Here is a 27,405-nt window from a genome sequence, read left to right as displayed (position 1 = left end):
TCGTTGCTTTTAGTTTTATTTGACGAGAAAATTACAGATTGACTTAACTTACTTTTTGGAAATATTATATAGTGTAGACATTAAAGCAAATCAGTATTAGATCTGTATATAGGACTTGGGAAAGGAAAGGCAAAGCTTACTGCATAAAATAAATATCAGAACCGAGAGCTACGTATTCTCATAGAAATAATTCGCCAGTGGGTAGCGTATGACTAGGGCTATAAGCGTGCACACCACCTGTAGGGCCATCAGCATTTGGGTTACCACCCGCTCATGGACGGGCCCAAAGATGACCAGAACAAAATTGATCAGCGTCAAGTTGTTCGTTCTCACGACACCATCCGCTGTTTTGTGCCAGCTTATCAGATGCAATTTCCTTAGCACTACGACCATTAGACGCCCCAGACTATTCAGCTCCTCCAGTCGAAATTCCGTGGTGCTTATGTGGAGGAGATCCGTTTTGGTGTCGTACTTGGGCAGGCGGTGACGCGGGCAGGGCACAAAGTGAAACAGCTGCGGCGTCGAGTACAGAAAGTTGAGTATCTGGGGCAGAAAGAATAGCAGCAGGGTCTTGCTAAAGTGTCCCAGAATGCCAACCACGGCAAAAGTCATGCCGGCAAAGTAGCAATAGGTGTCACCAACGAAAACCTGCGAGGGATATCTGCAACAAAAACAAAGGGAAAATTTTTAAATTTAAATAACTTAACTTGCGGTACGCGGAAAAGTAACTGAAAAATTCAATTAAAAATAGAATTATATTTAATTAGTAAGTTTAAACACCCTTAAAAATTACGTTATATATTTAAATAATTTCCCATTTACTATTTACACTAAGGTGTGTTAAAATTTAGCGGAAAAACGCTAAACTTAAATGATCTAACTATAAATTTAACGCCATCAAAAACATAGCGTTGAGTCTTTTAAGTTAATAATCATATTAATAATCATTTAGATAATTATCTGAACAATTTTACACGCAGTAGTGAAAAATGTAGCCAGATTTAGCGGTAAAAATGCTTTACTGCCAGCACTTTCCAACAGCTGTAGAGAAGAGGACATTTCCGACAGCTGTGCGGGGGAGTGGAAAGTACAATTTTTTGGGTGTGTTTGGCCGAGAAAAAAAAGCAGAGAAAGAACGCAATATTCGTTGATAAAATGAGCAGGAAAAACTATTAAAAAACTCAACCGCTATGGTGAGAAGCACAATTTCGGTGTCGCAGACGCTAACATCTGCCACCGGCGGCATCGGCATAGGGCGTTTGGCCATAACCAAAAAACTGGTGCTCTGGTCCGTGCTGATACTTCAGATTGGCTTCATAGGCTGCATATGGCTGTTGCAGATGAACTACAGCACCCAGGATCAGCAGCAAGGATTGGATCTGGGCCACAACCGCGTGAACTTTGTCAAAAGCGAAGGAGGAGGAGGACAGACAGGAACAGATAGGAGTCAAAGCCAAAGCCTGGGCACTTTCTGCCCCAGACAGCACGAGAATGTAAATCGCTACGACAGGGACTTTTATCAAATGAAACCAGACAGACTGAACGATACACCAATACAGGCGGACGACTACAATGTCCCCGCCTATGTGGAGATGGAGATGGAAACAGCGGCCGCCCTGTGGTGCTATCGCGAGGGTACCATCAACGAGAGCAGCCTGCACATCAATGATGTGGACTATCTGATGGCACCGCCGCAGTGCAAGTGCGCCAGCGGCTGGCATGGCCGAGACTGCGGTCAGCCAGAGATCATCTGGCGTGCCCTGATGACGCACAGTCGGGCCAGCAAGCGGGGAGGCGGCACTGCGCCACTGCAGCTGACGGAAGCTAGTTCCAGTTCCCTGCATCGACTCTTCTACATGGTAGAGCTGGGTGCCTGGGAGCACATCAGTCTGGAGCTCTTGGAACTGCAACTGAGGGCCCTGCTCGAGGTGGTGGACTACTTTCTCATCTACTACGTGAGCAATGGCAGCAAGGAGCGCAGTCTGGACAGTCTGCTGGGGGGCAAGGCGAGCTATGTACTGTTCCGCTGCACATCAGCTGGCAACTGCAGCAGTGCTGTGGCCTATGCACACTTTCGGCGGCAACTCTGGTCGCTCTGCGGTGTGCAGATGGAGGCCAAGGATCTGCTACTCCATGGCGACAGCCGGACTGTGTATGCTCCGGCCGCTTTAAAGTTTCTCAAATACTATGCAAAGGATGTGCTGCCGCTGAGATTTCGTTTAAAGTACAACGTGTACGGCTTCTATTGGCAGCATCCTAAAAGAACTCTCCTGAACGGTGTGATAAGTTCCTTGGGGCATCTGCGTGGCGCCCAACTAGATCCCCATCTGCTGCAGCGCCAAGCCAGCAATACGCTGGGCGATCTCAATCATTATGGTGGCTGGAGCTGTGAGCTCTGCCTGCCACCCGAGCAGATTGTACTCCTGCTCCAGCAGCAGCCGTCCCATAAGCTAACTGTGAAACTGCCCAACGACACGCGAAATGCCCACATTGATGCCACCTACATGCAGAAACAGATGGCGAATGGTTACCACATAGACGGGGCCACACAGCTGCTGCGTTTGCGTCAGCAAAGCGAGAAGTATTATGCACCCGATGAGGCTCTCCTGCACAGCAGCCAGTTCGGGCAGCTGCTAGTCAATCTATACGATGTGGATGTCTTCGAAGATCTCCAGGAGGAGGCAGACTAAAGGCGATGCTCAAGTCTGACTTGAACTAAATAGATTACAAAATATATATTTATATATGTGCCTGCTTTTGAACGCCCCATCAATGTCAATCTCGATCTCATCTCATAATCACCATATCATATCATCCGCGTTGCCCGCCCTTCTGTGTTTTTTGGCCAATCGTATTCCAAATTTATTATCTCTCAGCAGACAGGACAGACAGACCCGCAAAATCTGTGATAAGAAACCAACAACTAAACCAAATGAATTTATCGAAATATGAAACTAAAACGAAGAACATTTTGCTGGAATTACAAATACTATGTTGTGGAAAATAAGTTGAACGGAATTTAGCATTATTTTTAAGAAATACATAAATATACGGAAGCAAACATACATGAACTGTAATGCGAAGTGTTAAATTATAATGAATTCAGAAAGATATTTTTTTAGGTTTCATTAAAATCTTAATTCAAATTTGTGTACACTATTTAATAGTAGTTAAATAAATCTTTAAATTGGGCCTTTTAAGGACAAATTATATACCAAACGAAAGGTATTGAGGTAAATCAGGAATATATACATATATACTTTTTGATAGACACTTCTCCGTTTTAAAGAGTTTTGAATTAAATTTTTATTTTAAATTTATATAATCAATAATAAGGTTTAATTTATAAAAAAGAAATAATTTTTTATTATTACTAAAATCAGAAAAACCGAGAGTAAAACTAATTTTTATAGTTTGTTTTAAATCAATTTAAATATTAATATTTAATTTTATATTAAAATTGAGTTACTTCTGATTTTAATAATAAACATCTTTAAAAATGAGTTATTCCTGATTTTAGTGAACAAATCAGAAACAAAAATTTATACTTTCAAAATTGATAACTAAAATCAGAGATGACTTTTTTTTATTTTTTTTTATAAATTATTTCTAAATGTTATTTCTGATTTTAATAATAAAAATCCAAATAAACTTGTATTTCCTTATAATTTGTACTATAAAAAAACAATCTTTCGGAACCAGGACCAAACGCGAACTTGGCGTTCAGAGTTCTATCATGTTCAGAATTATATTAAACTTGTTAACTTGCCAGATCAATTCTCAGTATTTAAAAAAAAAAATTACGTAGAAAAATATTAATTAAATAAACTTACTTGTTAAATTTCCAAAGGGCTAGAGTGGTGGCCAAAAAGGGCAACATGAAGAAAATTGAGAAAATGTGCGAGTCCACCTGATGGCCCAGCGTGAATTCAATCAAATTGAAGACCAGTATGGAGCCGGCAATGATCAGGGACTGGCCCACCTCCAGGCCATTGATGCCTGCCAGAATATTGATGGCATTCGTACAGAATACAGCCAGCATGCCCATGTACACATAGTAGAGTACACCTAAACAACAGAGACAACAGAGACTTAGCAGATGCCATTAAGTTGGCTGGAGACAAATTCTACTACCTATATTCAATGATGTACCCAAAAGGCCACGTGCAAAGTTCGGCATTATGACGGTGGTTGAATTGTAGTTGACATAGTACACCATAAGCAGGGGCAATGTGGCTATGGTGGGCAGGAGCAGTTTGTGACGCCAGCGCAGATCCAAAACATCGTCGGCAAAGCCCAAAAATATCATGCAGCAAATGGATAGCAGAGCGGCAATCAGTTCCACAAACTTTTTGGAAAGATAAGCAGAGGTACAAATACAGGCACAACGTAATTAATTAACAGAATACGTACTTTATCGTGTGGAAAGGTGGCGGGTTTTCCGCCAGTCACAACATCTGTGGCCGCCGCCTCATCGAATGCGAATGGTATGGGAATGAATAGGAATAGAGAGACCAAGAAGATGCATCCAATCAGCACGCCAAAGGATTCGGGGCTGCAAAGGGAAATCTATTATATTCTATAGAAAATATTCTCCTTAGAGACTTACACCTGTGGCTTGTCCTTTTTACAGAGATCATTGCCAAAGAGATTGGCCTTGATGAACATCTCACGGAATCGTGGTATCATGCGCACTGCCATGCAGTAGGATGCCACGGATATGCCCGCATTTATGGCTATTGCTGTTCCCGACATGGTGATTGCTCTTGAATATAAATGCAACCTCCGCTCCACTACTCTGCTGCACACTAATTCAATTAGCGCGCGTGCAATTATTGCATCAATGCAGTCACGAGGTCAGCCAGCGATAACTAAGGTTTGGAAATTCGGAATAGCGGGAAAACTATGTTCGAACACTATATCATCTTGCCGAAAAATCTAATTACGATGACGAAAGTACACGCAATTAGCTGATAACAACAAACACAGCTGTTTTGACCAGGGATGAACTGACTATCATTCCGCATCGATATGTGTGGTCGATAAGTCTACAGCATTTTAAGCGCCATCTGTTGATGGTTACATGAATCTTATTAATTTATTATTATAAATAATATCATTTCTTTACAGCACAGTTGGATCAAAACTCCGTTATTACACATATAAGCAAAGATCTTCCATAACAAAACAGAAATTATATAAGGTGAATACTTGTTGTTTTAGAGCTTCCTTGGTTGGTTCCTTCATCTGCTGCTATCTATCCCTGAAGAAGGGAAAGGCTTTCTGCAGTTCCGCCTTCGATTTGCAAGCCTCCACCTGTGGCAATGTCTCCACCAGATTCAACAAATAGATTTGCAACTGCTGCCGCCGTTCCTCCACAAACACAAGATTCATATTGCCAAAATGCTTCTTGGGCGGAAACTCCACAGAGCTGACCACCGGATGGGTACGCATCAGGGACTTGTGCAGCTTATTGAAATCACTGTAGCGTCGAAACAGCGTCCAGTGCTCCAGCCGCTGCCGCATCGTTATGTGTATCTCGTAGGTGTAGTGGGAGCCCGAGCGCTGGGACTTCGTAAGCTTCACATGTGGAATGGTAATCAGGAAGTTGGAGCAAAACGATGAGGATGGATCAATGCCGGTTTCTTCGAACTGCCTGGTGAGGCGACGCACCAACTGACGGTTCTGTAGTTTTAGCTCCTGGACGCGGGTCTCCAGCAGGGCACAGCGTTCGGTGAGAAGATTCATCTGCTCCTCCAGCGCCACTTGCTGTTGCGTGTTGGCCAAGCAGGTGGCCGATGAGGAGGACTTGCTCCACTGGGATGAGGTGTCGCTGCGGTCCTCAAACTCCGTATCGATGGCAGCTTGATGGTTTGTGGGCTGGATATCTGGCAAGGGAGTTTTAAGGAATTCCAGCTCTGGTTCTATCGGATCATACGGGGCGGTAGATCCATTGTCGGCTGTCAGTCTCGACAACTCCTCCTCCACGGCATCTTTGGACACGAGCTGTTGCACCTCCAGCGATTCTCTAGGCGAGAACGCACCCAACAGATCTTCGGTGGAGCTGGCCCCCTCGATGGGACGCTCCACAGCATTGACAGTGCGTCTCTGTTTACGCGCTGCCACAGGTACTGGATTTGGGGCATATATAATGGGCTCCTCCTTGCCCGGAACGGCTGCCGTCGACCGTTTGGGAGCATTCAGTTCCGTTGTGTCCACTTGGAGGGCGAACAACACATCCTTGAGAGTGTCCAGAATCTCGGGCAGCTTCTTGGCAGCCTCTTCGTTGAGCAGCAGCGACCACGGTGTGTAGTAGCGATGCAGCTGCTCCTCGTCGCTCAACCAGGTAAGTACGTGACTCTGCAGTCGCTTCTCGTTGAGTGTGGATCGGATAAAGGCCCGCCCGCGTCCCGTCTTTGTCCATATCTGCTTCAGTTCCATGTAGCGTTGTCTTTCATGCGGCGTTAGGTGCGATTGGCAAAAGTCCCAAAAAGTGGGGTCATTGCTGTTGGTGCCGCTGCTACTCCCACTCATAATCTCCTGCATGTTCTGGATAAAGCTGGCCGCACTGAAGGTCACGCTGATGGACTGCCGCAGGCCATAGCTGAGCAGATCCTCCAGGGCCTCGCAGAATTCCTGCACAGATTCATCCTGCTCGGTGGCCAATTCTTTGCCAGCATATTCGAGGGAGATTTGATGCGCAGTTTCCTGCAGTCGTCGGAAGATATCCTCGCGTCGTTGTCCAAATGTGCTGCCATTCAGACTGGTCCGCATGCTCTTCAGCGACTGCTCCAGAGAAGCATTTTCTGGCATTGTTTTTAAAATATTTATTATTTAATTACATCGGGCGGAAAACGATAACTGCGTTTCATTATTTCTTGATACCGATAATTGATAGTTTCATTATTTCATTGATAATTTCATTTTTTCTTTGATAACGATAACTGCGTTTCATTATTTCATTGATAGTTTCATTTCTTTGATACCGATAGCTATCGATAGCGATATCGATAGATCTGGTCATTTTGCGCGAAAAACAATGCCAAAAATGCTATCGACTAATGTGTAGTGCAACCCTGGCAACTAATTGCCAGTCCTGCTCTGGCTCAAAAAAATCGCATAAATCCGTAATAAAACAATTTAAAATGCTTAAAACTGTTCTGCAACAAGTGGATATTGTACATAGACACTAAAGCCAACGCGTTAATTGTGCTACAAATGTAAGTTAAACCATCGCACGGCTATTTTCCAGCGTTTTCTTTTGTGTTCTGTGTTCGTTGGTTGGGTTGTCTGTGCGCACCGTGCGCTTCATTGACTTTTCGAGCGAGTGTATGTGTTTGGGCCCAAAGTAAAAAGAATTACACGAAATTCGGTGATATTCTATTAAAATGTGTGCTGTTTTTGGGGCTTGCAACAATTGCATTTGTTTGAAACTAATTTTAATATGTCTGGCCAGGCAGCAACGGAAGTCATTAATCACATTTCCATGCCGCCGCTCTGCCTTGTAGCGCCCTTTGCGCAGCAGCTGCGTGCGAAAAAAAAAACGTAAAGAGAGAGAGAGAGAAAAGGAAAAAGGCAAACAAACGGGGCTCAACGAGGAACAGGCGCCGCCGGATAAACTCCATATGGCCCTTGGGAACTTGCAAAGGAGTCATTACTGTATATGTGTGTTTGCCTTCGTGTACGATTGTCTTGTGCGTTTGTCTGTTTGTGGAGCTCTAACTAAAAAAAGGAAAACACTGAAATGATCTGCTGAGAATGTGTACATATACTCTCAGACATGTGCTCGAAAGTCCTGTCCTGTCATTCCAATAGAAAAAAATGACTAAATTATAAATAAAGATCTTAAACAATTTTGTAAAAGCTCTGTGGCAATCTACCGATCTACTGGCATTCAATTGCTATGGCTAGTTGCTACTTCGTTCCTGTTTATGTTACCAGTAGGATAACACAGTTTAAATAACTAAATATCACAGATTATTTCATAAGCTGCATAAATAAATAAATTTAGAAAATAAGCTTCGTCTGGCATCTACCGAAAATCATCCACATCCGATCAGTGCTGACACTCTGTGGAATTAAAAATTTGAAAGATTATACCACAGCAAAGACAAGACGTTCTATGGGGTTCTATGGGCTACATATTTTAGGGAATTTCTTTTAGGTCCGAAGAACCTAACAAAAAAATATACAGCAATTGGCGATGTTTTTAGTAATTTAGCATTTAGTAAATTGAGTTTTATAGTTCTATTAATAATTAATTAATTTAATAATTATATAAATTTATTTTCTTTTTAATATCCCTGTTTCCAGCTGCTGTTTCAGTAGAACAGTAGAAGATCTACACGCAAAAATAGCTGCGAATCGTTTCATATAAATGTTTTGGCCCTATTGAATCCCTGGAAACATCAACTCAACATCATCGTCTATGAATCCGACCGAGCTGCATATGATGTGGATGAGTAGTCAGTATAATGCCGCTAACAATATGACATTGGAGGATGCGACAGCACTATTGAATCATCCCACTGTTGGACTGCTGGAGGAGATGTCTGGCCATCATCATCAGCCCACTTTGGTGAGTTAAACTCAAATACTTAGAGCCAATCTCTCAGTTCAAAGATTAGTAAATATAAAATACAAAAACTATCTGTTGAGTATAAGATTAAGATTGGTTTATATTTGTTAGTCTTTGAATACTGAAAACAAACCCAAATTCCTTAGGCTTATAATGGGGATTGGCCACAGAAATCATAAAAATCCTACTCTTGTTTGTGTCTCAGTTTTTTGAAAGAATTGGAATTCGTTTACTTATTTCTTCTACTTTCTTTTCTATGATTTATGTATTCGGTTAACAATTTAACAAACAAAAATCAACACAAAACACAAACCAATCGAACCAACCAACCAATCAACAAACCAACCAATGATCGATCCCTCCACACATGATAAAAATAAAAAGGAAATGAATCCCATGATGGGCCTGGTTGGGGGTGATTTCAATGGCCATACAGCCACACTGAGTGGCACCCTACCGCCTGGCACTCTGATAGCCACCAACACCAACAATCTGTATAGCTTTGCCCATTTGGGTGGCCTGCAGCATCAGTTGCTCCAACAGTCGGCGGCTGTGGCCGCCTTTCAGAACTATACCGAAGTGATGGACGCTGATGGTGTGACGGTTGGCATGACCACAGATCCACATGGCGAGCTCATGGCTGGAGTTGGTGGTGGTGTGGGCGGCGATGCGTGCGATGATGAGGATCAGGTGTATGGCCACCAGATCGATGATGGCTATGATGATGGTGGCGCTGGCCTGGAGCCCAAGCAAGAGATAATCAACATTGATGACTTTGTGATGATGAATGAGGATAATAATTCGTACGATGGCACCGATTTTATGACCTCCTCGGACAAGGATATCTCCCAGTCCTCCTCATGCATGACACATATGCAAGGCGGCAGCGGCGCCGGTGGGGGCCTGGGTGTGCCTGGACCAGAGCACGACTTGCTAGTGCCTCTAGGTGATGGCCTGATGCATCATAAGCTGCTTGGGGCCACACTGGCCCCAGCCATGCCGCTCAGTGTGGGTACTGGCAATGTTTTTGGCAACATAATGGTCAGCTCTGCCGAGCCACCCAGCAGCAAACAGATGAAGGGCTACAGAGGTGGCAACAGCACGAGCAGCTCCACTGTCACTACTGTGGCATCGACAGCCGCCGTGATGCGGGCCCAGCGCAAGACGCGCAAAATCGAGCCTGTGAACAGGCCAGGACTTGTCCTGAAGACACCAATTGCCTACAAGGGCAACATAGATCCATCGGTGATACCAATACAGAAAGATGGCATGGGTAAGGTTTCTCTCTCTCTCCTCTCTCTCTCTGACATACATTTTGAACCTTAGTTTTTGCGTTCGCTTTCTGTTTTATCATTTGGTTTTTGTGTTTGCAAGAATTTGGGTTTGTATGCATATATGGCAGAGGGTTAAAAATAAAAAAAAATAAACCAATATAAATGTTTGAATAAAATAATATTTAACTTATTAATTAATTTAATCTCTTTCTTCTCCTAGCTGTCTGTGAACGTTGCGGTGCCATTGGTGTGAAGCACACATTCTATACAAAATCTCGACGCTTCTGCAGCATGGCCTGTGCCCGTGGCGAGCTCTACTCGTTGGTGCTCAACAATAAAATGGAAACAACAGGAACAGGAGCCAGCACAGCCCACAACAGCAACCAATCGACGAGCAGTTCCCCTTTGCCAGCAGCACCTGGCACTAGTCTGGATGCCACCGATGATGTCCTACTGTCCGCCGATCAGCAACAGTCGGACATTGAGCTGGATCTGCAAGCGGCGCACATAAAGAATGCCAATTATCGTTTTCGCATAACCGATCAATCAAAGATCACACAATTGAATAGTTTTGGCGAGCCCATGGCATTGGGCGGCGATGCTGCAGCTCATAATGTACAGATGGCCGCCGATGAGACAATAGCGGCCTTGAATGGCGCCGCTGTGGGCGATGCAGCGGCCCCGGGTGGCGAGGCCAATGGCAGCAGCAACGACACGAACACAGCCAGCAGTGCATATTTGAGTGCAGCGCCCACGCCGAAAGCTTTGCGTTTGTTCAAGGATGTCTATCCGCAGGATGAACTGCCACAGATACCCAAATACGAACGTCTACCGGCGCCCTGTCCACAAATGGAGAAAATCCTGAGCATCAGGAGGAGAATGTACGATCCGACACACTCGTACGACTGGCTGCCGCGTCTCAACAAGGATAACTTCAATGCGGCGCCTGTGACCTGCTTCCCGCATGCCCCCGGCTGTGAGGTGTGGGATAATCTCGGCGTGGGCATGAAGGTGGAGGTGGAGAACACAGATTGCGATAACATAGAGATCATCCAGCCAGGACAGACGCCCACATCCTTTTGGGTGGCCACCATCCTAGAGATCAAGGGTTACAAAGCCCTGATGAGCTATGAGGGTTTCGATACGGACTCGCATGACTTTTGGGTGAATCTCTGCAATGCCGAAGTCCATTCGGTGGGCTGGTGTGCCACGCGGGGCAAGCCCCTGATACCCCCACGTACCATCGAGCACAAATACAAGGACTGGAAGGATTTCCTTGTGGGTCGACTGTCTGGGGCCCGTACGCTGCCTTCGAATTTCTACAACAAAATCAACGACAGCCTTCAGTCGCGCTTTCGTCTGGGCCTGAATCTCGAATGCGTGGACAAGGATCGCATCTCCCAGGTGCGCCTGGCCACCGTCACCAAGATAGTCGGTAAACGTCTGTTCCTGAGGTATTTCGACACGGATGATGGCTTCTGGTGTCACGAGGATTCACCCATTATACACCCAGTGGGCTGGGCCACCACGGTGGGGCATAATTTGGCTGCACCGCAGGATTATCTGGAGAGGATGTTGGGTATGAGATATTCCCCCGATATATTTCTGAATTATAATTTTTTTTCCCCTAATTTTTAGCTGGTCGCGAGGCCATGATTGAGGTACACGAAGACGATGCCACCATTGAGCTGTTCAAAATGAATTTCACCTTCGATGAGTACTTTCTGGATGGCAAAACGAATGGCTTTATCGAGGGCATGAAGCTGGAGGCAGTGGATCCTCTCAATCTCTCCTCCATTTGCCCGGCCACAGTGATGGCTGTGCTGAAATTTGGCTACATGATGATACGCATTGACTCGTATCAGCCGGATGAATCAGGGTCGGATTGGTGAGCCTTTCAGTAAACCATCAATGAGGAAAATTAAAGCAACCTTTCTTTGTTTATTTGGCTTCTGCAGGTTCTGCTATCATGAGAAATCTCCCTGCATTTTTCCTGCCGGTTTCTGCAGTGCTAACAACATTCAAGTGACCCCGCCAAATGGCTACGATTCGCGCACCTTTACCTGGGAGACTTATCTGCGAAATACTGGTGCCGTGGCCGCCAATCAGCATTTGTTCCATCGTGTGGTGCCCGAGCATGGCTTTGAGACGGGCATGAGTTTGGAGTGTGCCGATCTGATGGATCCCCGGCTCGTCTGTGTGGCCACAGTGGCTAGGGTGGTGGGACGACTGCTGAAAGTACATTTCGATGGCTGGACGGATGAGTATGATCAGTGGCTGGACTGTGAGTCGGCTGATATCTATCCAGTCGGTTGGTGTATTCTCGTGGGCCATAAGCTGGAGGGACCGCCACGAGTGTCCTATCAGCAGGTGGCCAAACCGGCGCCCAAGCCTAAGGTGCCAAGGAAAAAGAAGACCAAGAAAGGTGGAGCAACAACCGCAGGAGGAGGAGGCGCTGCAACCAAGCAACAGAATGACAACAATACGCAGACGGGTGAGGAATCTAATCTGCTGCAACTGCTGCTGCTCTGTATTTCTATAATTGTTTTTCCTCTCGTTCTTTTAGTTAAACCGCGAACCATTGCCTTGAAGACCACGCCACACTTGCCCAAGCTGAGTATTAAGCTGGAACTAAAGCCAGAGCATCATAATGCCGCCTTCTATGAAAACAATCAGCCCGACGATGGGGATGCAGATGAAGAGGAACCAGATCCAGATGCCGATGTCGATCTAGATGGGGATGCAGATGCCGATGGTGATGGCGATGGTAGCACCAGTCACATATCTGAGCAATCAACCACACACTCCTCCAGTGATCAGATACTTGGGAGTGGGAGTGGCGGTGGTTCCATCTCAACACCGGTAGTAACTGCTGCCACGGGCGGGGGCGGCAGCAGCAGTAGCAGCAACAGCAACAAAATGGTAAAGAAATCTTCCACTACTAAATCACCGGCGCCACCAACTGTGGGCCGCAAAGCCACTAGCTACATTGCGGTGAGTATTGGAGTGGAATAATAGTGCGTAGATCAAATCATCAGCCAGCCTAGACCTAGACCTAGACCGCCCGTCCGCCTAATCAATCGCATACCTATCGCCTGCCTATCGTTCAGCATCACATTGAATCTCAATTTGGGGCCCAACAAACATTTATAAATATTTATAAAAAGCGCAACATTTGTATAAAATTTAGTATTACGCACTGTTTACCACCAACCGCAACCGCAACCACATCCTCCATCCAAGCATCCAAACAAAAATCTATCCATGCATATATAACCCAACAAGCTGTTTGAAATGTTTTTCATCAATTTAATTTTCATTTCTAGAACTCTTCGGCGACGAACAGCAAGTACATTCCACGTCTTGCCGACATTGATGCGAGTGAGGCGGCCCACTTGGAGCTACAGCCAGACTCTTGGAACGTGTACGATGTGTCGCAATTCCTGCGTGTCAACGATTGCACTGCCCACTGTGACACGTTCAGTCGCAGCAAGATCGATGGCAAGCGTTTGCTGCAATTGACCAAGGATGATATAATGCCACTGTTGGGCATGAAGGTGGGACCAGCGTTGAAAATCTCCGATCTGATTACCCAGCTCAAGTGCAAGGTGAATCCGGGTAGGGCCAGATCACACAAGGCCAATAAATCGTCGTACTTATAGTGCGGGGATGATGCTTGGATTGACTTTCATATATTTTTCATATTTTTTTTAAATCGATACGAAATTTATCACCGAAACACACATTTATATATATATATATATAGAGAGAGATATATATATATATATATATATACATACTGAAGTATTTGTTAGCCCTTGATAAACGTTGCCTACACCACACACAATTGTATAACTTCATGCCAGTCTCATACACATAGGGCGCGTTATTTTATATATCAATTTAAATCGTGTCATAGTCCGTACGTAGTAGCGCTACAAATAGATGTACGCTCTTGTTATAACACTCAGAGTTTCTGTATCACAAACAAATTGTATAGAGATCATCAAATATATGGGGGAGTGGGGAGAACAAAACATTTTTTTAAAACGCATAGGTTCTTTTATATATAAACAAATATCAATATCAAAAATCAATATTTATTGTTATAATTGTAAATAGGTTACGTTGTTGACCAAACAAAAAGTCCTCCATGGTACCCACCCCCCCTATAAACTATCCACAAAATGTCATACTTAAAACCAGGAAATCCATGCAGTATCTCGCTATGTATGTCGGGATCTGCCGTCTGCTGCACCTAGTCCGTAAGAATCAAAACGAGATCACACACGCCCACAGAGCGCGCTCTCTTCCTCCAATTTGTTTGCTCTTTTCCGTAGAGAGCATTAAATGGTATATACATTTGAAGAAGGTCAACCCAAACCCTTTAAATATTAGTTTATCTAAGGTATCTAGATAGCATTAAGGTACCAGCTAATGTCGAAAATACTTAATAAAAAACCGAATTCGAAATTGCAAGTATTGAACGAATATTTTTGTAAACTCTTTTAATTATATTTGGGAATGGGATATGCTAATGATTTCAGGATTGAGTGACAACGTTGTATTATGATCCATTAGATCTCTCTCATTAGGACTATCCTCGTAGGTCTTTGGTTTAAAACTAAACTAGCTAATGTGTAGGCTTCCTTATAAAAGTCCTACATCCAGCGACAAATAAAGAGAAACATTCTGAAATTTCATACATTTGTGCCCGGTATTATTCGTCAAAATATTTTTTATTCAAAATTAGTTTTTTAAATGAATAAGTAATTTTTATTTTGTGCTACTGCTATGGAATCATCTATCCTCATAATGTAAAAGTTTTGAATAGCACACGCCTAAATTTATTAAAGAACACCTGAACAAAAAGCACAAAATATTGAGAAATCAAAAATAAAGAATGTTAGTTGTTTGGGTAAAATACTAAAATAATTATGAGAGCTACGGATACATTTCTCCTCTGTAGCCCACAGAGTAAATATATAAGTAGTCTTAGTGCGCACAGCTTTTAAAATAAGAATTAATGAAATCGACTTAAATACAGATCGCTTTAGGTCTTTATGTAATTGTATGCGTTGCAACCAAAATGCAAGAAATACTCATACTACCTGCTTAAATCTTATCTATTAAGAAATGATAAAGAATTGAATTTCAGGTGGCTGAAGTAGATCGCGTAGATTTGTCGTGATAAGCTAGAGACTATAGGCATTATTAAAATAACAACTATAACAGTTTGGGTTTACTTTTAATTTTTTGTACACTTTTTATAAGATTATGCTCTGCAGATCTGGCTAGGAATTTATCTTATTGGTTCCGTTTATGTATAGGAATTTATGTGGTTGATTCATTTCATATTCAGAATAAACCATACTTTGTATTGGGAACAGTCCGATAACAACAAACTGAAATTCGAGTTGTTTCTGCCATTTTCGGGAATTTGCAGCGTCCCTTGTGCGTGTCGAGTCAAACATCTGGGTGTCATATTGATGTGCTATTTACTCAAGACCTACCCACAACCCCAAGCGTTTTCTATTACCTTTTTGTAAGTCAAATAATCATTTTAAAATGGAATTATTCCAAACAAAAAAAGTTTGCTTGTAATATCAACGATTCTCATCAATAGTCAAATTCTTAATTACAGTTGTCTTTTTTCCACTTTTAGAGTTAATTTTACTTTATTATATTAAATCCGTAGCTAGCAGACAATTGTTAATTAATTATATAAACAAATATAATGTGCGAGTGATGGAAGCAAAGATTGGAGCGCCCTCGGTGGTTTAGAACAACCCATTAGGTGTGCAGGATTTTCAGTATCTTTCCTACAGCCATGGAAAAGCTCAAAAGATCTCTTAGATAAGATAATAATCTTTCCTCAAAATAAAAACACAAATACCGATTTCTTTTTAAATATTTTTGTAAGTTTTTGTTTATATTCTGTGGATATTAATACAATTTTAGACATATAAACTAAGACTTAATGACTAAGGGGTCTACAGTTTTGTTTGGTGGCTAAATATTTTATGCTAAAATTTTGAGTAAACATTTTTCAAAACACCAGACAGCATAAGAAGCACACCAAACTACGAACTCGGATTCAGATTCAGAGTTATACTATAGCTATAGTTATATGTGTGTATGGGGGTGTCTGTTTATGTATATTTTGGATGCAGGATGATTTAAAAAAATATTTGCCATAACCGATGGAATATTGGGGTGGGTGGGAAACTAAAGAAGTGGGAAGGGAAGGGGGTTCCATTTACAGTAAAAAGTAATAGGCGTGTGCTTATATACAGAGTGTGTTTTTTGTTATTTCTTTGTGTCTAGTTCTTAAATACATCTAGAAATGTTTGTAGTAGTTTAATATGTCTAATATCTTAAGCCTAAATTTAAAGTTGAGGCGTTTGTTTCCATCTCCATCTATCTGTTTTTTTTGTTTGTTTCCATCTCTCATCTTTATTTGCTTTATCTAAAAAGGCCTCAATAACAAACTTATAATAATAAAATACTAACATTTACAGCGTTGCGTTCCGTTTTGAATGGGGAAATAATAAATAAACTAATAGCTTGTGCAGAAAATATCAGAAGGGGGCAGCGAAGAACGAGGGTTAAAGCCTCTCGTGTGCTCTCTTTACTTTAGGTTCAAGGCGAGCTTCTCTGGACATACATACATATATTCATATTCTGTGGTTGTGTGGATTTTTAAGCATCAATTGATTTAACTTGAATTTAAAATAAATATTATTCTACTACCAAGCATACAAATATAATTTAACTTTACACGACGCTCGTGTATGAAGCTGGAGCTAGAGTAGGAGGTGGGCTCTCCTCCTCCTCGCTGGGTCGTCGCTTCTTCGATGGCGGCGTTTCACCCTCAATCGCTGGAGCTGGTGCTGCGGGCTGCTGTTGCTCAAGGCTGGAGCTTGTTCTCTTCTTACTAGGACTGCTGTTGCTGTCCAATGGAAGTTCAGTGTCATCTAGCCCGCTAACGCCCCCAGTTATCTCGGTGACAATGTGTGCCTCCAGAGATGGCGGCAGTAGAGGTGACAATGGTACGGAATTCAGATCGCAGGCTTCCTCATCATCATCATCATCATCAGCGTTGGCCCCTCCCATATTGCCAAAAAGATTTGCAGCATGGCCGTCCCTACGCATCACCTCGTCATCCTCATCATCATCGTCACTGTACTCGTTATCCCAAAAGACCTGGGCACCCGGGAACACATACGAACAGTTGTTCGTGTGACAATAGAAGGTGCCTGGGACCAGACGCTCGGCGGCTGTCTGTCGCTTGCCGCCTCGCTGTGCCGGCATGGGTTTTAATCTGGGACCCACAACTCTCTTGGTCTCTTGGACCAGATTACTGGGACGAACATAGCAGCTTGCAGAGTTGGCGGAGGAGGCTTCGTTGTCGCACTGCTCGATGCCGCTATCCTTTGAGGAGTCGATCGACAAGTGACGATAGCTCTCAACTGGCGGCGCATCCCCTGGTGAAACGGCAGGTACTGCTACTTTTACTGCTGCCACTTCAGCCAGACGATCGCAGCTTGCTGTCTGATTTAGTTCCACCAGAATGTCTGTCTTGATGCGCTCAATGGCAGCCCGATCGTGGGCATCATCGGCACTGGGGGGTCGCTTGTTGCCTGTGGATGTGAATGTGGAGGACTCAAAGCCCGAGTCGGAGCAAGTACCCGCCGAGCCCAAAATGTAATCGGTCGAGCCATTCGACTTGAGGGACTGCGTGTCTGTGTCCAACTGTGACTGCTGCTCGCTCTCCGAGATGCAGTGTCGATGGTGCAGATATTGATGATGCTGGAGGCTCAGGTGATGATGATGCTCTGGCGGCAACAGATTCTTGCATTCGGAGAGCTTTGTCTCATCGGAGCACATCTGCTTCCAGCAGCCATCGTCACCGGATAAGCGATGACAGATCTGATTGATAATAACATCCGAGTCACCCAGCAACTCCACGTCAAATTTCAGATGATGCAACTGCTCCCGATTGATGAGAATCTGCGGCACTGTGGCCGGTATACTGCTGGGAATGTGGGCCACTGGTCGCACTTTCAGCGAGGAGCCAATCACAATCAAAAGATCGCAACAATCCTTGTCTGTGGCCATCACTGTATGGTACTCATCGGGCAAACCTAAAGAGAGCAAAGAGCGGAAAAGCAAAAAACAAATCAAATGAAGGCTATTCATCAGGAAGAGCGATGCCACGACTTACCCTCGCCGAAGAAAACAATATCGGGCTTCATAATGCCATTCTCGACCAGCTGCCGCAGCTCATCTTCGGTGACAGCCACCGAGGCATCCACACTCTGCTCCTTGTTCGGCTGGCACTGCGGACAGACGGGTATGCGCTGGGCAAAGATATCGGCCCGCAGGGCATCTGCATTGCACTTGAACTTGCACTTGGTGCACGAGGCCGTCGAGAAGGAGCCATGGCATTCAATGACCCGCTGAATGCCCGCCACCCGCTCCAGAGTATCAATATTCTGCGTATAATTGCGAAGTAGCTTGCCTTTGGTCTCCAGCATCTTGATAAAGCGATGGCACGGCGAGGGTCTAAACTCCCCTGGATAGATCTCTCGTGCAAACTTGTAGAAGGGCCGCGGATCACGCTTGAAGTAGTTGATATCAAACATGGCCTGGGGATCGGGCAAATCGGGAAAATCATGGGCCAGCCGGGCATAGATGCCATTGGTTGAGCGAAAGTCCGGTATGCCACAGGAGACAGAGACCCCAGCGCCGGTTAGGACAATAATTCTGTTAGATTTCTGCACCAGATCGATGACATCGTCAAAGGTATTGACACTCGATAGCTTGTTACGCCGCTTCGGCTCGTTCAACAGGTGGGCCAGATAGTCCCACAGCACAGAGTCATCGGTGTCGGCAGCCAGACCTGTGGCAAAGTGCGGCATAATGCTGGCAATCACCTGGCGGGGCACACGACCCGTGTAGAATTCGCGTTGCAGCCAGCGGAGTTTCCAGTCGGTGGCACCACCACCGCCAACCGATGAGCAGTCCGAGCTGGTGTCGTCCTCATCCTCGTTGGTCTCCTCCTCGTCCTCATCATCATCATCTTCATCGTCGTCGTCGTCTTCATCATCCTCCTCTTCCTCTTCTTCATCGTCACACTCCGAGTTGGACTTTTCCAGAAGTTTCTTTGACTGTTGCAGCAGCGGCGGAGGTACATTTAATATTTCAGCTCCCATATTGGCGCCAATTTCTTGTTCTTCAAATATTTTTGTTTTGGTTTCAACATTTGCTTTGGCTGCCGGTCCGCCGCCGCCTGTTGCTGTCGATGTTGATGTTGCTGTCGCAGTCGCAGTCGCAGTCGACGTTGTTGCCAGTATTTCGGCGCCAAAATCAAAATTTGTTGAAGTGTTCTCAAAGTTGAGAAACTCTTTGGCATTCGGCAATTGGACATCGGTCATGTCGTCCAAATCCTTGGCTATAATATGACCCAAGTGAATTTCCTCGTAGTTTTCCATCATTTTTCCCCCAACAGGCGCACCACCGAAATTATTCGAGTGTTGCCTTCTGCTGCTGCTTCTTCGCAGTGCTGTCTTCTTCTTGCCACTCACTGATTCGCTCTCTCTATGCGCTCACTCTCTTTGCGCTCTTGCGCCGTCCGTTTTCACCGCTCTTTCGTTGGTACACACAAAATTTTACGTCGTCAGCTTCGCACCCATTTGGCTTGATTGAAAAAATTCTCCAGCTAACAATTATGGGCCAATTTTTGCAATTGTTCGAATTTATTTCACTTAATTTTACTTAGATTTAATTTGGAAAAAATTTTCACTTAATTTAATTTAATTTTTTTCGTAATTTTTAGACGTAATTTCTGGAAAATTTTCCGATGAAAAAGCAAGATGGCACACGTAGCTGCGCGTGTGTGTGTGCATTAAAAATGTATCAGTGGCCTCAATGATACCTTAGCTCGTTGTGGAAAATACGCTAGCGCGTGAAAATACTGCAGGGTTGGTCATATTTAGGTTATTTTAGGCATAAAAATACCATATTTTAGGAGAAAAAAAAGGGCGTTTTCGTCGCGGTACAGTAGACGCCCGGTCAAGCTATAAGGCCAATACTGCAAGAGATCACTTAATATAATGTTCTACAAAAGTATTATTTTTCAATATAATGTGGTTTGCTTTAGAATAAAATTAAATACATTTTTGATATAGCTTGATATAACTTGACATACATATATAGAAATGGATTTACATCTCAAAGGTTACTTTGTAAGAACTATTGAAAAATAATTTTAATTGAATTGGTTATTATTGCTTAAGTTTTTCGAATGGTAGTTCTTCGATTGATTATTGAATTCAATTGTATGAATAAAAAACAAAAAACATCGATATGAACCATAGGTTTTCTATTGTGCCAGTGTCTACTGTGCTTGCTGGCAGTTGATGTAATGGTATTTTTCTTAGGTATTTATTGAAGGTGATTTCCCAGTTCCCACACTTGGTCACACTAATTAACTATGAACTGAATTTACTGTCATTGTCGAAATTTTTTTACTACACAAAATATAGTTATTTGTTTGGTCAATAAATACAATGTTCTGTAGCGTTAGTATATAGGGAGCTTCAGTGGAATTAACATGGACAATTTGAACCTATATGAGGTGCTAGGAGTGGCTCCGGATGCAACGGATGACGAGATTAAAAAGGTAAATCGTAATTCTCCTTTTCTGGAAATGCATTCTATAATGCTCATTGGGGTGCACTACTTAGAACTATCGCAGATTGGCCAAAGAATTTCATCCAGATAAAAATCCCGAGGCTGGTGACAAGTTCAAGGAGATAGCTTTTGCCTATGAGGTGCTGTCCGATCCGGAGAAACGTCGCGTATACGACCGTCATGGCTTGAAGGGACTTCAGGATGGTGCCGAAGGTTTCGCCGATGCCTCCGATCTCTTGAGCCAATGGTTTCCATTTGGCGGGGCCAGCGGTGGTCGCCCCAGGCGTGAGGGAAAAGTTGTCATCAAACTGGAGCTAACGCTGGAGGAGATTTATGTGGGTGGCATGAAGAAAACAGTGGACTACAATCGCCAGAAGCTGTGTGACAAATGCAACGGCGATGGTGGGCCCCAGGACGCACATGAGAGCTGTGAGGCTTGTGGCGGTGTCGGACGAGCTGCTGCTTTTACCTTCATGGGTCTAAGCCCTTTCGATGCGGTTAGGTTTAGTTCTTGAAGTATGTCCAGGCAGTCATTGACATTGTTTTTCGCTTTTGCAGACCTGCCCGGCATGCGATGGACGTGGTTTTACCATCAAGGACAACAGGAAATGCAGCCCATGTCGTGGCAGTGGCTTTGTGGATGAGAAAATAAAACGAGATCTGATTGTGGAACGTGGTGCTCCTCACATGCTGAAGGTGCCCTTCACCAAGGAGGGACATCAGATGCGTGGCGGCGATTATGGCGATCTGATTGTTGTGCTCGCCCAGCAAGACCATTCAACCTTTCAGCGACGTCACGCCAATCTCTATATGAGAGACCTGGAGATCAACATAACCGAGGCTCTCTGCGGCTATACGCATTGCTTCAATCACTTGGATGGCCGGAGCGTATGTCTGCGCACCCAACCTGGGGAGGTGCTGCAGCACAATCAGATCAAGATGCTGCGTGGGGGTGGCATGCCCGTTTTCAATTCGCCCTCGGACACGGGTGATCTTTATATGAAGTTTAAGGTTGTTTTCCCTGAAAATGATTTTGCCACGCCAGCGCAGATGGCTCAGCTGGAGGAAGTGCTGCCGCCCAGGGAACGCATCGTCATTCCAGAGGGGGCCGAGGAGGTTGCGATGACCGACTACAAGCCCCAAGCGCGTCCAAATACCCACAGGGATGATGACGAGCATGGACATTCGCCCCACTTTGAGAGCGTCCAGTGCCAGACGGCTTAGTTGTTGTGGTTATGGCTACTGCAGGCTCTATACTTTTGCTTGGATCTTTGGCAGCTTCTATTCACGCTCAGCGTGGACGAGATCTGCTTCCTGTTGCCGCTAGTCGTCTTAATATGCATAGTATTATTTATCATACAGGAATGTTTGCTGTGAAAAGCTGCGTGATCAAAATTTGTAGTATATGTCCGCCAATCGAGACTAAGCTTAGCTGGATAGGATGGATCGCGTTCATTAATCCCACTAAATTATCGTATGGCTTACACTCTCTAAACCTAAACTATTTGTTTTTTTTTCGAAACTAAACATTTACCTTACCAAATACACATTTATCTCACTGTAGAAATGATAAACCAAAACTCGTGCGTCGGATTCTGTTTCAGTGTAAAAATGTTTTATTTAAATTATTTACAAGTAGGTTAGGATAAATAATTATAGGACTAGTCTTTCTTTGTTCATTTCAGTGTCAATTTGTTCTCGGATGGATTGGAGCCCTCTCTAATATTGTTCATCGTTTGGGGGGGACACATTCACGTCTGTGGGTGTTTGGGGCTGCTGCAGCCCCAGATCCGTATCCCAGAGATTGCGATAGAATGACTGGCCAGCAGCAGTGTGAGAATCCACACCCTCAATGTCAATGACGTGCTTTATAGACGGCTTCTTCTTGGGCTGTCCTTCATCGGCCATCATCTCTGTCATAGTCTCGTATTGTTCAGCCGTGCGTGTGGCCTTGGACTCCTCCATGCTTGGATTGACCTTCATTAGAGTCAAATACTGATTGTACTTTGTGTAGTTGCGCCGTCCGGTCTCATCGTTCATCAGCACACGGGCCTGATTGTGGGACTTGTCACGATTGGCCTTCAAGCGGATATGCTTGGTGATGTCCCAGCGCCAGTTGGAGCGATAGGCGCACAGCGAGCACTCAAAGGGCTTCCGATTAAGATGACCAACAATGTGGACATGGAAGCGCGAGGCAGTGGCTGCCCAAAAAGTGCAATGTGGACACTTGAAGACCTTCTTCATGGGCGTCGAATCATTGGCATCATCGACCAAGTACGGTTCCGTGACCTGTAAACATGAGATGGATTTAGTGAAGTGTTGAATGAGCATGTTCCTGTTGACCTCTCCATAGCCAGGGGCCGTTTCCACGCCGCAGTAGCTGAGATCACTTGCTGGTGCTGGGTAATCCTCCTCCGCTGAAGCCGTCAGCTCTTGGCTGGCCAGACAAGAAGCCCGTAGATGCTTTGTGTTGGCCAAAGCAGGCGGACACAACTGAAGATGCTTGACCAGCTCCATGGCATTTGGCACCAGCTGATGGCAGTGGGAGCAGCTGATTCCGGGCAACTCTAGCGATGCGTCCACGTGCGGTGTAACTGGTGGCGTTGGTGGCAATGGCTTTTTTGAGCTGCTCGGTCCCAGATCCAATTGGTCATCCAGTTCCTTGAGGGCACGACGACGAGTGGGATGGCCCACGGCGGGCACATGATGGTTCAGCTCGTGTATGGTCAGGGACTGCTTGATGTCCGTGCTGAAGTCGCAGAGGCTGCACTTAAAGTGCCCATCGGCGCCATGATTCTTGGTGTGCCTGTCCAGATTCCACTTGTAGGGCGAGTGGAAGTCGCACAAGTCACACTTGATCAAGGGCATCGAATGGTATTTGACATGCTTCTTGAATCGGGCACGAAGCGGAGTGCTATACGAGCACTTCTGGCACTGATACTTCTTTGGGTCGTTGGCCATGGCAGCCTCCTCGTTGCCCGGACTGCTGCCCTCGGAATCGGAGCTGCTGTTGTTGTTCTGCGAATCCGTTAGGACGGACTCGTTTGAGTCCAGCTTGGGTGGCATCATCTTGCGCTGGAACTCGAAGGCCATCGAGAAGATATTATCACCATTGGCCACGATCTTCTGCAGCTCCTGCATCTCCTGTTGGCGATTGTAGGCCTGCACCTTGACCAGCAATTCCTGCTCCTGCTGCTTCAGCTCAGTCTTTAGCTGCTCCAGCGAGGGCCCGTTCTGCATTATGTGCACCAGGCCGGGAGAAATGGTATTGCAGTCACCTGCTCCGGCACCGGCACCGCCACCAGCACCATCCCCAGCCATAGCTCCAGCCAGACGTGGCATTTCGATGCTCTCCTCCAGGCGACGCTTGCGTGCCTCGCGACTTAGATTGCGCTTGCCACGCCCCTGCCCCTCTTCGCCGGGCAGTCGCCTATCGGTATCGGTGCAGCCATGCACCATCTTCATGTGACGCACCAGCTTCTGGAAATGACGCGAGGCATAGAGGCACAGCTTGCACTCGTTTATGATGATCCGTTCGCCGTGTACATCGCGCAGGTGCGACAGATGACTGCGCGGATTCTGTGTGAAAAATGCGCACTGGTTGCAGCTGTAGTTCCTGCGTATCTTGCACTGCGGCAATTGCGGCAGTTGGCCCTCGGTGGGCTGTTCCTGGTACCATGTGACTTCCTGTGCGAGTAATGGCATATTCGCCTCCGGGGCCTCGGGGTCATCGTCAGCATTATTTTCCACAGGCATGTGATACATGGGCGTATTATTGAATAGATTGCGAACCACCAAGCGGCCACCAGAGCGTTCCACCATTGATGGCAACTCCATTGCTTAAAAGAAACCAATAATAAAAACGATTTAACATTTTGTAATTTCGTTGAGCTGTCAAATATTTTCACAAACTTTTTGTTCACTTTTTTTTTTTGTCAACACAATTTATCACCAAATTTTTGTTTTGCTAGAATTTGATTTTTTTTCGGAAGATGTTTACCCTACGAGAGCTGTAGTTCAACTGCCAACCTCTGGCCTCGTCAAATGGATGGTCGGCCGTCCGTTCCTTCCGTGCAAAGGCTACTTGATTTCCTTCACATTTCCACCAAGAAACCCCGACCGCGTAGGGCCGGTCTGTGCCGTCTGTGAGGCTGGCTTAGCGAATTCTGTCAAAATGGTGAATGAAGAAGAAGATAGAAAAAAGCCTTCCCTGGTTTGAGTTTTGTTCATGCTTCGGTTATCTCAAGATAACATTTATTTACCATATTTATATATATTAGGGTTATTAATTGGACTAGTATTGTTTGGCTTGGGTTTTTTAGTGCTCTACATAGTCTTTGTTTTAGTATTCTCGAACGAACAACAAGTTTTAAGACATGAACAAACACGAACGCACGTAACGAAGTAGGTTTAAGTCGTGGTCCCATTTTTTGGTTTAACGGGAAAATATTTTGTAAATGTTCCAATAACGGTGTTGGGTTCGGCTGGCTTATACTTATTGTACAGGCACAGGGGCAGCAGTTGCACCAACAGTTCTGGATGGATCTGCAACTCGTAATTGCTGAAGTTGAACAGTGGCGGCAAATCGTAGCCGTTTGGCATTTTGATGTCCAGGAACTCCATGTTGCGCAGCTCGTCGTAGCATGCATGGGCACAGGCGTACAAGGGGTAGATCCTGGCGTTGGGATCGTACACCAGGCAGCAGTTTAGCACTTCGGCCAGATCGGGTGGCACGGCCCGGCCTAGAATCTTATCCCAGGAGTGACGTGTATGCATGGAAGTTGCATTATATGTACACCCCCACATGGCACGGATCTCTGGGGCATGCTGCAGACCGCTGGGGCCCAGGATGTGAACAATCCAGCGCAGCTGCTGCTGATTGTGATAGACGCTGTTGAAGAGGGGTTTTCCCTTGAACAGTTCGGCGAGCACACAGCCGGCACTCCAGATGTCCACAGCGCTGCCGTAGAACTGACAGTTGGCATACAGTTCCGGGGCGCGATAGAAACGCGAACAGATGTAGGTGAGGCTGGTCTCATTGGGGCGCAGATACTTAGCACTGCCAAAGTCCGACAGTTGCAGCAGCATCGTACGGTCGCTGATCATCAGATTCTCGGGCTTGATGTCGCGATGGCAGATACCCCATGGAATGCAGATAGGCCAGTCCACGGAAGAGTTGATAGGAGATAATGCGAATGTAGATCAGGTCCATGCTAGGGCTATGTTGCAACGAGTGGCGTATGAACTGCGTCAGGGTCATGGGTAGGTAGTCCATGACCAGTAGTATGTAATCTTTTGACGGGTCCCCCATCGGTACGATCGAGTGCATGTGTAGGCGCCGAATGTTGCAGTGGCCCTGCAGCCGGAGCATTATCTCCGGTTCGCGATAGCTGATGGACGTATCCATGCAGGTTTGCTTGATGGCCATCGCTGTGCGAGATTGGTTAATCGTACCAATATAGACTCGCCCAAAGGCACCGTGACCAATCGACTTCCTGATCTTGATAGTAGTAAGCTCCGTATCGTTACCCGGCTGGGCTACAGGTAGCACCTTCAATTCCGAATCTATTGGTATTACAACTGGACATTGATGACCTTCTAGAATGGATAGAAATGACAAAGATGAACGATCAATTTTCTTAGCGCGCTTAACACAGTTCTCACCCATTTTAATTTTATTCTTTTTTTTTTTTACAAGATCTCGACTATAGTTCTCAGTGCCAGGAAAGTTAATAATTTGAAAGTTGTGGCATATGTTGGCCAAACAACTAGACTGACACAAAAAACCACACATTTGAGCTAAATGTGTTTTTGGCGCAGCAATTCAAAGGCTTCTTTGGTGAAATATTTGGAGTATGTGCGTCATTTTATCGATACATTTGATACCTCCTTCCGAGAATAATTTATGTTTTTTATAAGCCATCGTAAGAGTCCACAAAGTGTTGAGCACACATCTGCAGGTCTTTGATGATTGATAGAACATTAGTTTTGCAGTCTTCTTAGATGTAAGCCTTAGATCGACCATGGCACGTTTCTGCGCACCAACGGAGGACACTCTGCACAACAAACTCGTAGAAGCCTTTGTCCTGGAACGGGATTGTGATAAGATTAATTCAGTTTATGTGGAAGCGACAATCGTATTTGAATTTAAATAAAGTTTTACCATTTATACATAGAGCTGCGGTCGCCTGGTTCAAGTTTTGTCTTCAGTGTGACCAGCCCTGGTTGAGTACTTTCAGTGTTGAGTAATTTTCGTTTCGCTCTTATTATGAGCTGAATTAGTTCAATTCGAGCAGCTTCATTGGTTTTATGTGTGATCTCCATTATATACATTAGTATTATACCATTGAAGAGCATCTTATACATACATATGTATGTAAAGGTGTTTAGATTTCTGTAAGGCACAAAATGAAGCGTACAACCATTTCTGACCTGGGGCCCTGGGGCAACGAAGGAGCGAAGAATTCTAGTAATTTTCCGAGTAAAAGGAGCAATATTTTCCCGTCGTCTTTATTTGCAAACAAATACAATAAATATTAGCAAAGAATGTAGTAACTAATCAAATTCAAATTAAAATGTATTATCTTTTTAGTTTTAATATTATTTGCTTCTCTTTTTTAAGTTTGGTTTTTTTTTATACTCGTACTCAAAAAGAGTTAAGGGGTATATTAGATTTGTGGTAAAAGTGGATGTGTGCAACGCAGAGAAGGAAACGTTTCCGGCCCCATAAAGTATACATATATATTCTTGATCAGCAATAGTCGAGTCGATATAGACATGTCTGTCTGTCCGTCCGTTCGTCCGTCTGTCCGTCTTGTTTGTCGCCTAGTACTTAGAGACTATAACAACTAGAGA

General features: G+C 44.8%; 8 protein-coding genes across 11 annotated transcripts; 3 read left to right on the top strand and 5 right to left on the bottom strand.

Moving 5' to 3' along the window:
- Positions 1-3: 3 nt before the first annotated feature.
- LOC111070328 (UDP-N-acetylglucosamine--dolichyl-phosphate N-acetylglucosaminephosphotransferase) lies at positions 4-4,978 on the bottom strand. Its single transcript, XM_022360779.2, has 5 exons — positions 4,610-4,978; positions 4,414-4,555; positions 4,135-4,348; positions 3,834-4,068; positions 4-661 (listed from the first exon to the last, which is right to left on the bottom strand). The coding sequence occupies exons 1-5, from the start codon at positions 4,753-4,755 to the stop codon at positions 169-171; spliced, it is 1,230 nt and encodes a 409-aa protein (XP_022216471.2). The 5' UTR covers positions 4,756-4,978; the 3' UTR covers positions 4-168.
- LOC111070327 lies at positions 1,044-3,097 on the top strand. The gene has a single exon (XM_022360778.2). The coding sequence runs from the start codon at positions 1,191-1,193 to the stop codon at positions 2,688-2,690; it is 1,500 nt and encodes a 499-aa protein (XP_022216470.2). The 5' UTR covers positions 1,044-1,190; the 3' UTR covers positions 2,691-3,097.
- A 101-nt stretch (positions 4,979-5,079) lies between the features above and the next one.
- Positions 5,080-6,895, bottom strand: LOC111070325 (sorting nexin-29). The gene has a single exon (XM_022360777.2). The coding sequence runs from the start codon at positions 6,811-6,813 to the stop codon at positions 5,254-5,256; it is 1,560 nt and encodes a 519-aa protein (XP_022216469.2). The 5' UTR covers positions 6,814-6,895; the 3' UTR covers positions 5,080-5,253.
- Positions 6,896-7,061: 166 nt separating this feature from the next.
- Positions 7,062-14,349, top strand: LOC111070321 (polycomb protein Sfmbt). Of its 3 annotated transcripts, none has more exons than XM_041596299.1 (8): positions 7,062-7,220; positions 8,314-8,578; positions 8,963-9,851; positions 10,073-11,431; positions 11,491-11,740; positions 11,811-12,346; positions 12,419-12,774; positions 13,179-14,349. In XM_041596299.1, exons 2-8 carry the CDS (start codon positions 8,429-8,431, stop codon positions 13,512-13,514), a joined length of 3,876 nt encoding a protein of 1,291 aa, XP_041452233.1. In that variant the 5' UTR covers positions 7,062-7,220; positions 8,314-8,428; the 3' UTR covers positions 13,515-14,349. The 3 variants fall into 3 exon arrangements, with proteins under 3 accessions (XP_041452233.1, XP_041452232.1, XP_022216466.2); XM_041596298.1 differs by having other exon boundaries at positions 12,419-12,846; XM_022360774.2 differs by lacking the exons at positions 7,062-7,220; positions 8,963-9,851 and having other exon boundaries at positions 8,498-8,578; positions 12,419-12,846.
- A 1,402-nt stretch (positions 14,350-15,751) lies between these two features.
- LOC111070323 (NAD-dependent histone deacetylase sirtuin-1) lies at positions 15,752-20,030 on the bottom strand. The gene is made up of 2 exons (XM_022360776.2): positions 18,080-20,030; positions 15,752-17,999 (listed from the first exon to the last, which is right to left on the bottom strand). Exons 1-2 carry the CDS (start codon positions 19,350-19,352, stop codon positions 16,630-16,632), a joined length of 2,643 nt encoding a protein of 880 aa, XP_022216468.2. The 5' UTR covers positions 19,353-20,030; the 3' UTR covers positions 15,752-16,629.
- A 305-nt stretch (positions 20,031-20,335) lies between these two features.
- LOC111070356 (dnaJ homolog subfamily A member 2) lies at positions 20,336-22,130 on the top strand. Its single transcript, XM_022360820.2, has 3 exons — positions 20,336-20,539; positions 20,604-21,047; positions 21,109-22,130. The coding sequence occupies exons 1-3, from the start codon at positions 20,471-20,473 to the stop codon at positions 21,772-21,774; spliced, it is 1,179 nt and encodes a 392-aa protein (XP_022216512.1). The 5' UTR covers positions 20,336-20,470; the 3' UTR covers positions 21,775-22,130.
- Positions 22,131-22,148: 18 nt separating this feature from the next.
- LOC111070355 lies at positions 22,149-24,674 on the bottom strand. 2 transcript variants are annotated; one of them, XM_022360819.2, is made up of 3 exons: positions 24,551-24,674; positions 22,894-24,389; positions 22,149-22,839 (listed from the first exon to the last, which is right to left on the bottom strand). In XM_022360819.2, the coding sequence occupies exons 2-3, from the start codon at positions 24,385-24,387 to the stop codon at positions 22,270-22,272; spliced, it is 2,064 nt and encodes a 687-aa protein (XP_022216511.2). In that variant the 5' UTR covers positions 24,388-24,389; positions 24,551-24,674; the 3' UTR covers positions 22,149-22,269. The 2 variants fall into 2 exon arrangements, with proteins under 2 accessions (XP_022216511.2, XP_022216510.2); XM_022360818.2 differs by lacking the exon at positions 24,551-24,674 and adding an exon at positions 24,463-24,504.
- Positions 24,675-24,960: 286 nt separating this feature from the next.
- On the bottom strand, positions 24,961-26,218 carry LOC111070357 (glycogen synthase kinase-3 beta). The gene is made up of 3 exons (XM_041596360.1): positions 26,215-26,218; positions 25,644-26,148; positions 24,961-25,579 (listed from the first exon to the last, which is right to left on the bottom strand). Exons 1-3 carry the CDS (start codon positions 26,216-26,218, stop codon positions 24,961-24,963), a joined length of 1,128 nt encoding a protein of 375 aa, XP_041452294.1.
- Positions 26,219-27,405: the final 1,187 nt, after the last annotated feature.

This window comes from Drosophila obscura, unplaced genomic scaffold, assembly GCF_018151105.1.
Source record: "Drosophila obscura isolate BZ-5 IFL unplaced genomic scaffold, ASM1815110v1 contig_14, whole genome shotgun sequence".
NCBI lineage: Eukaryota > Metazoa > Arthropoda > Insecta > Diptera > Drosophilidae > Drosophila > Drosophila obscura.
Note: the sequence above shows the minus strand (reverse complement) of the source record. Positions and strands in the feature narration are given on the sequence as shown.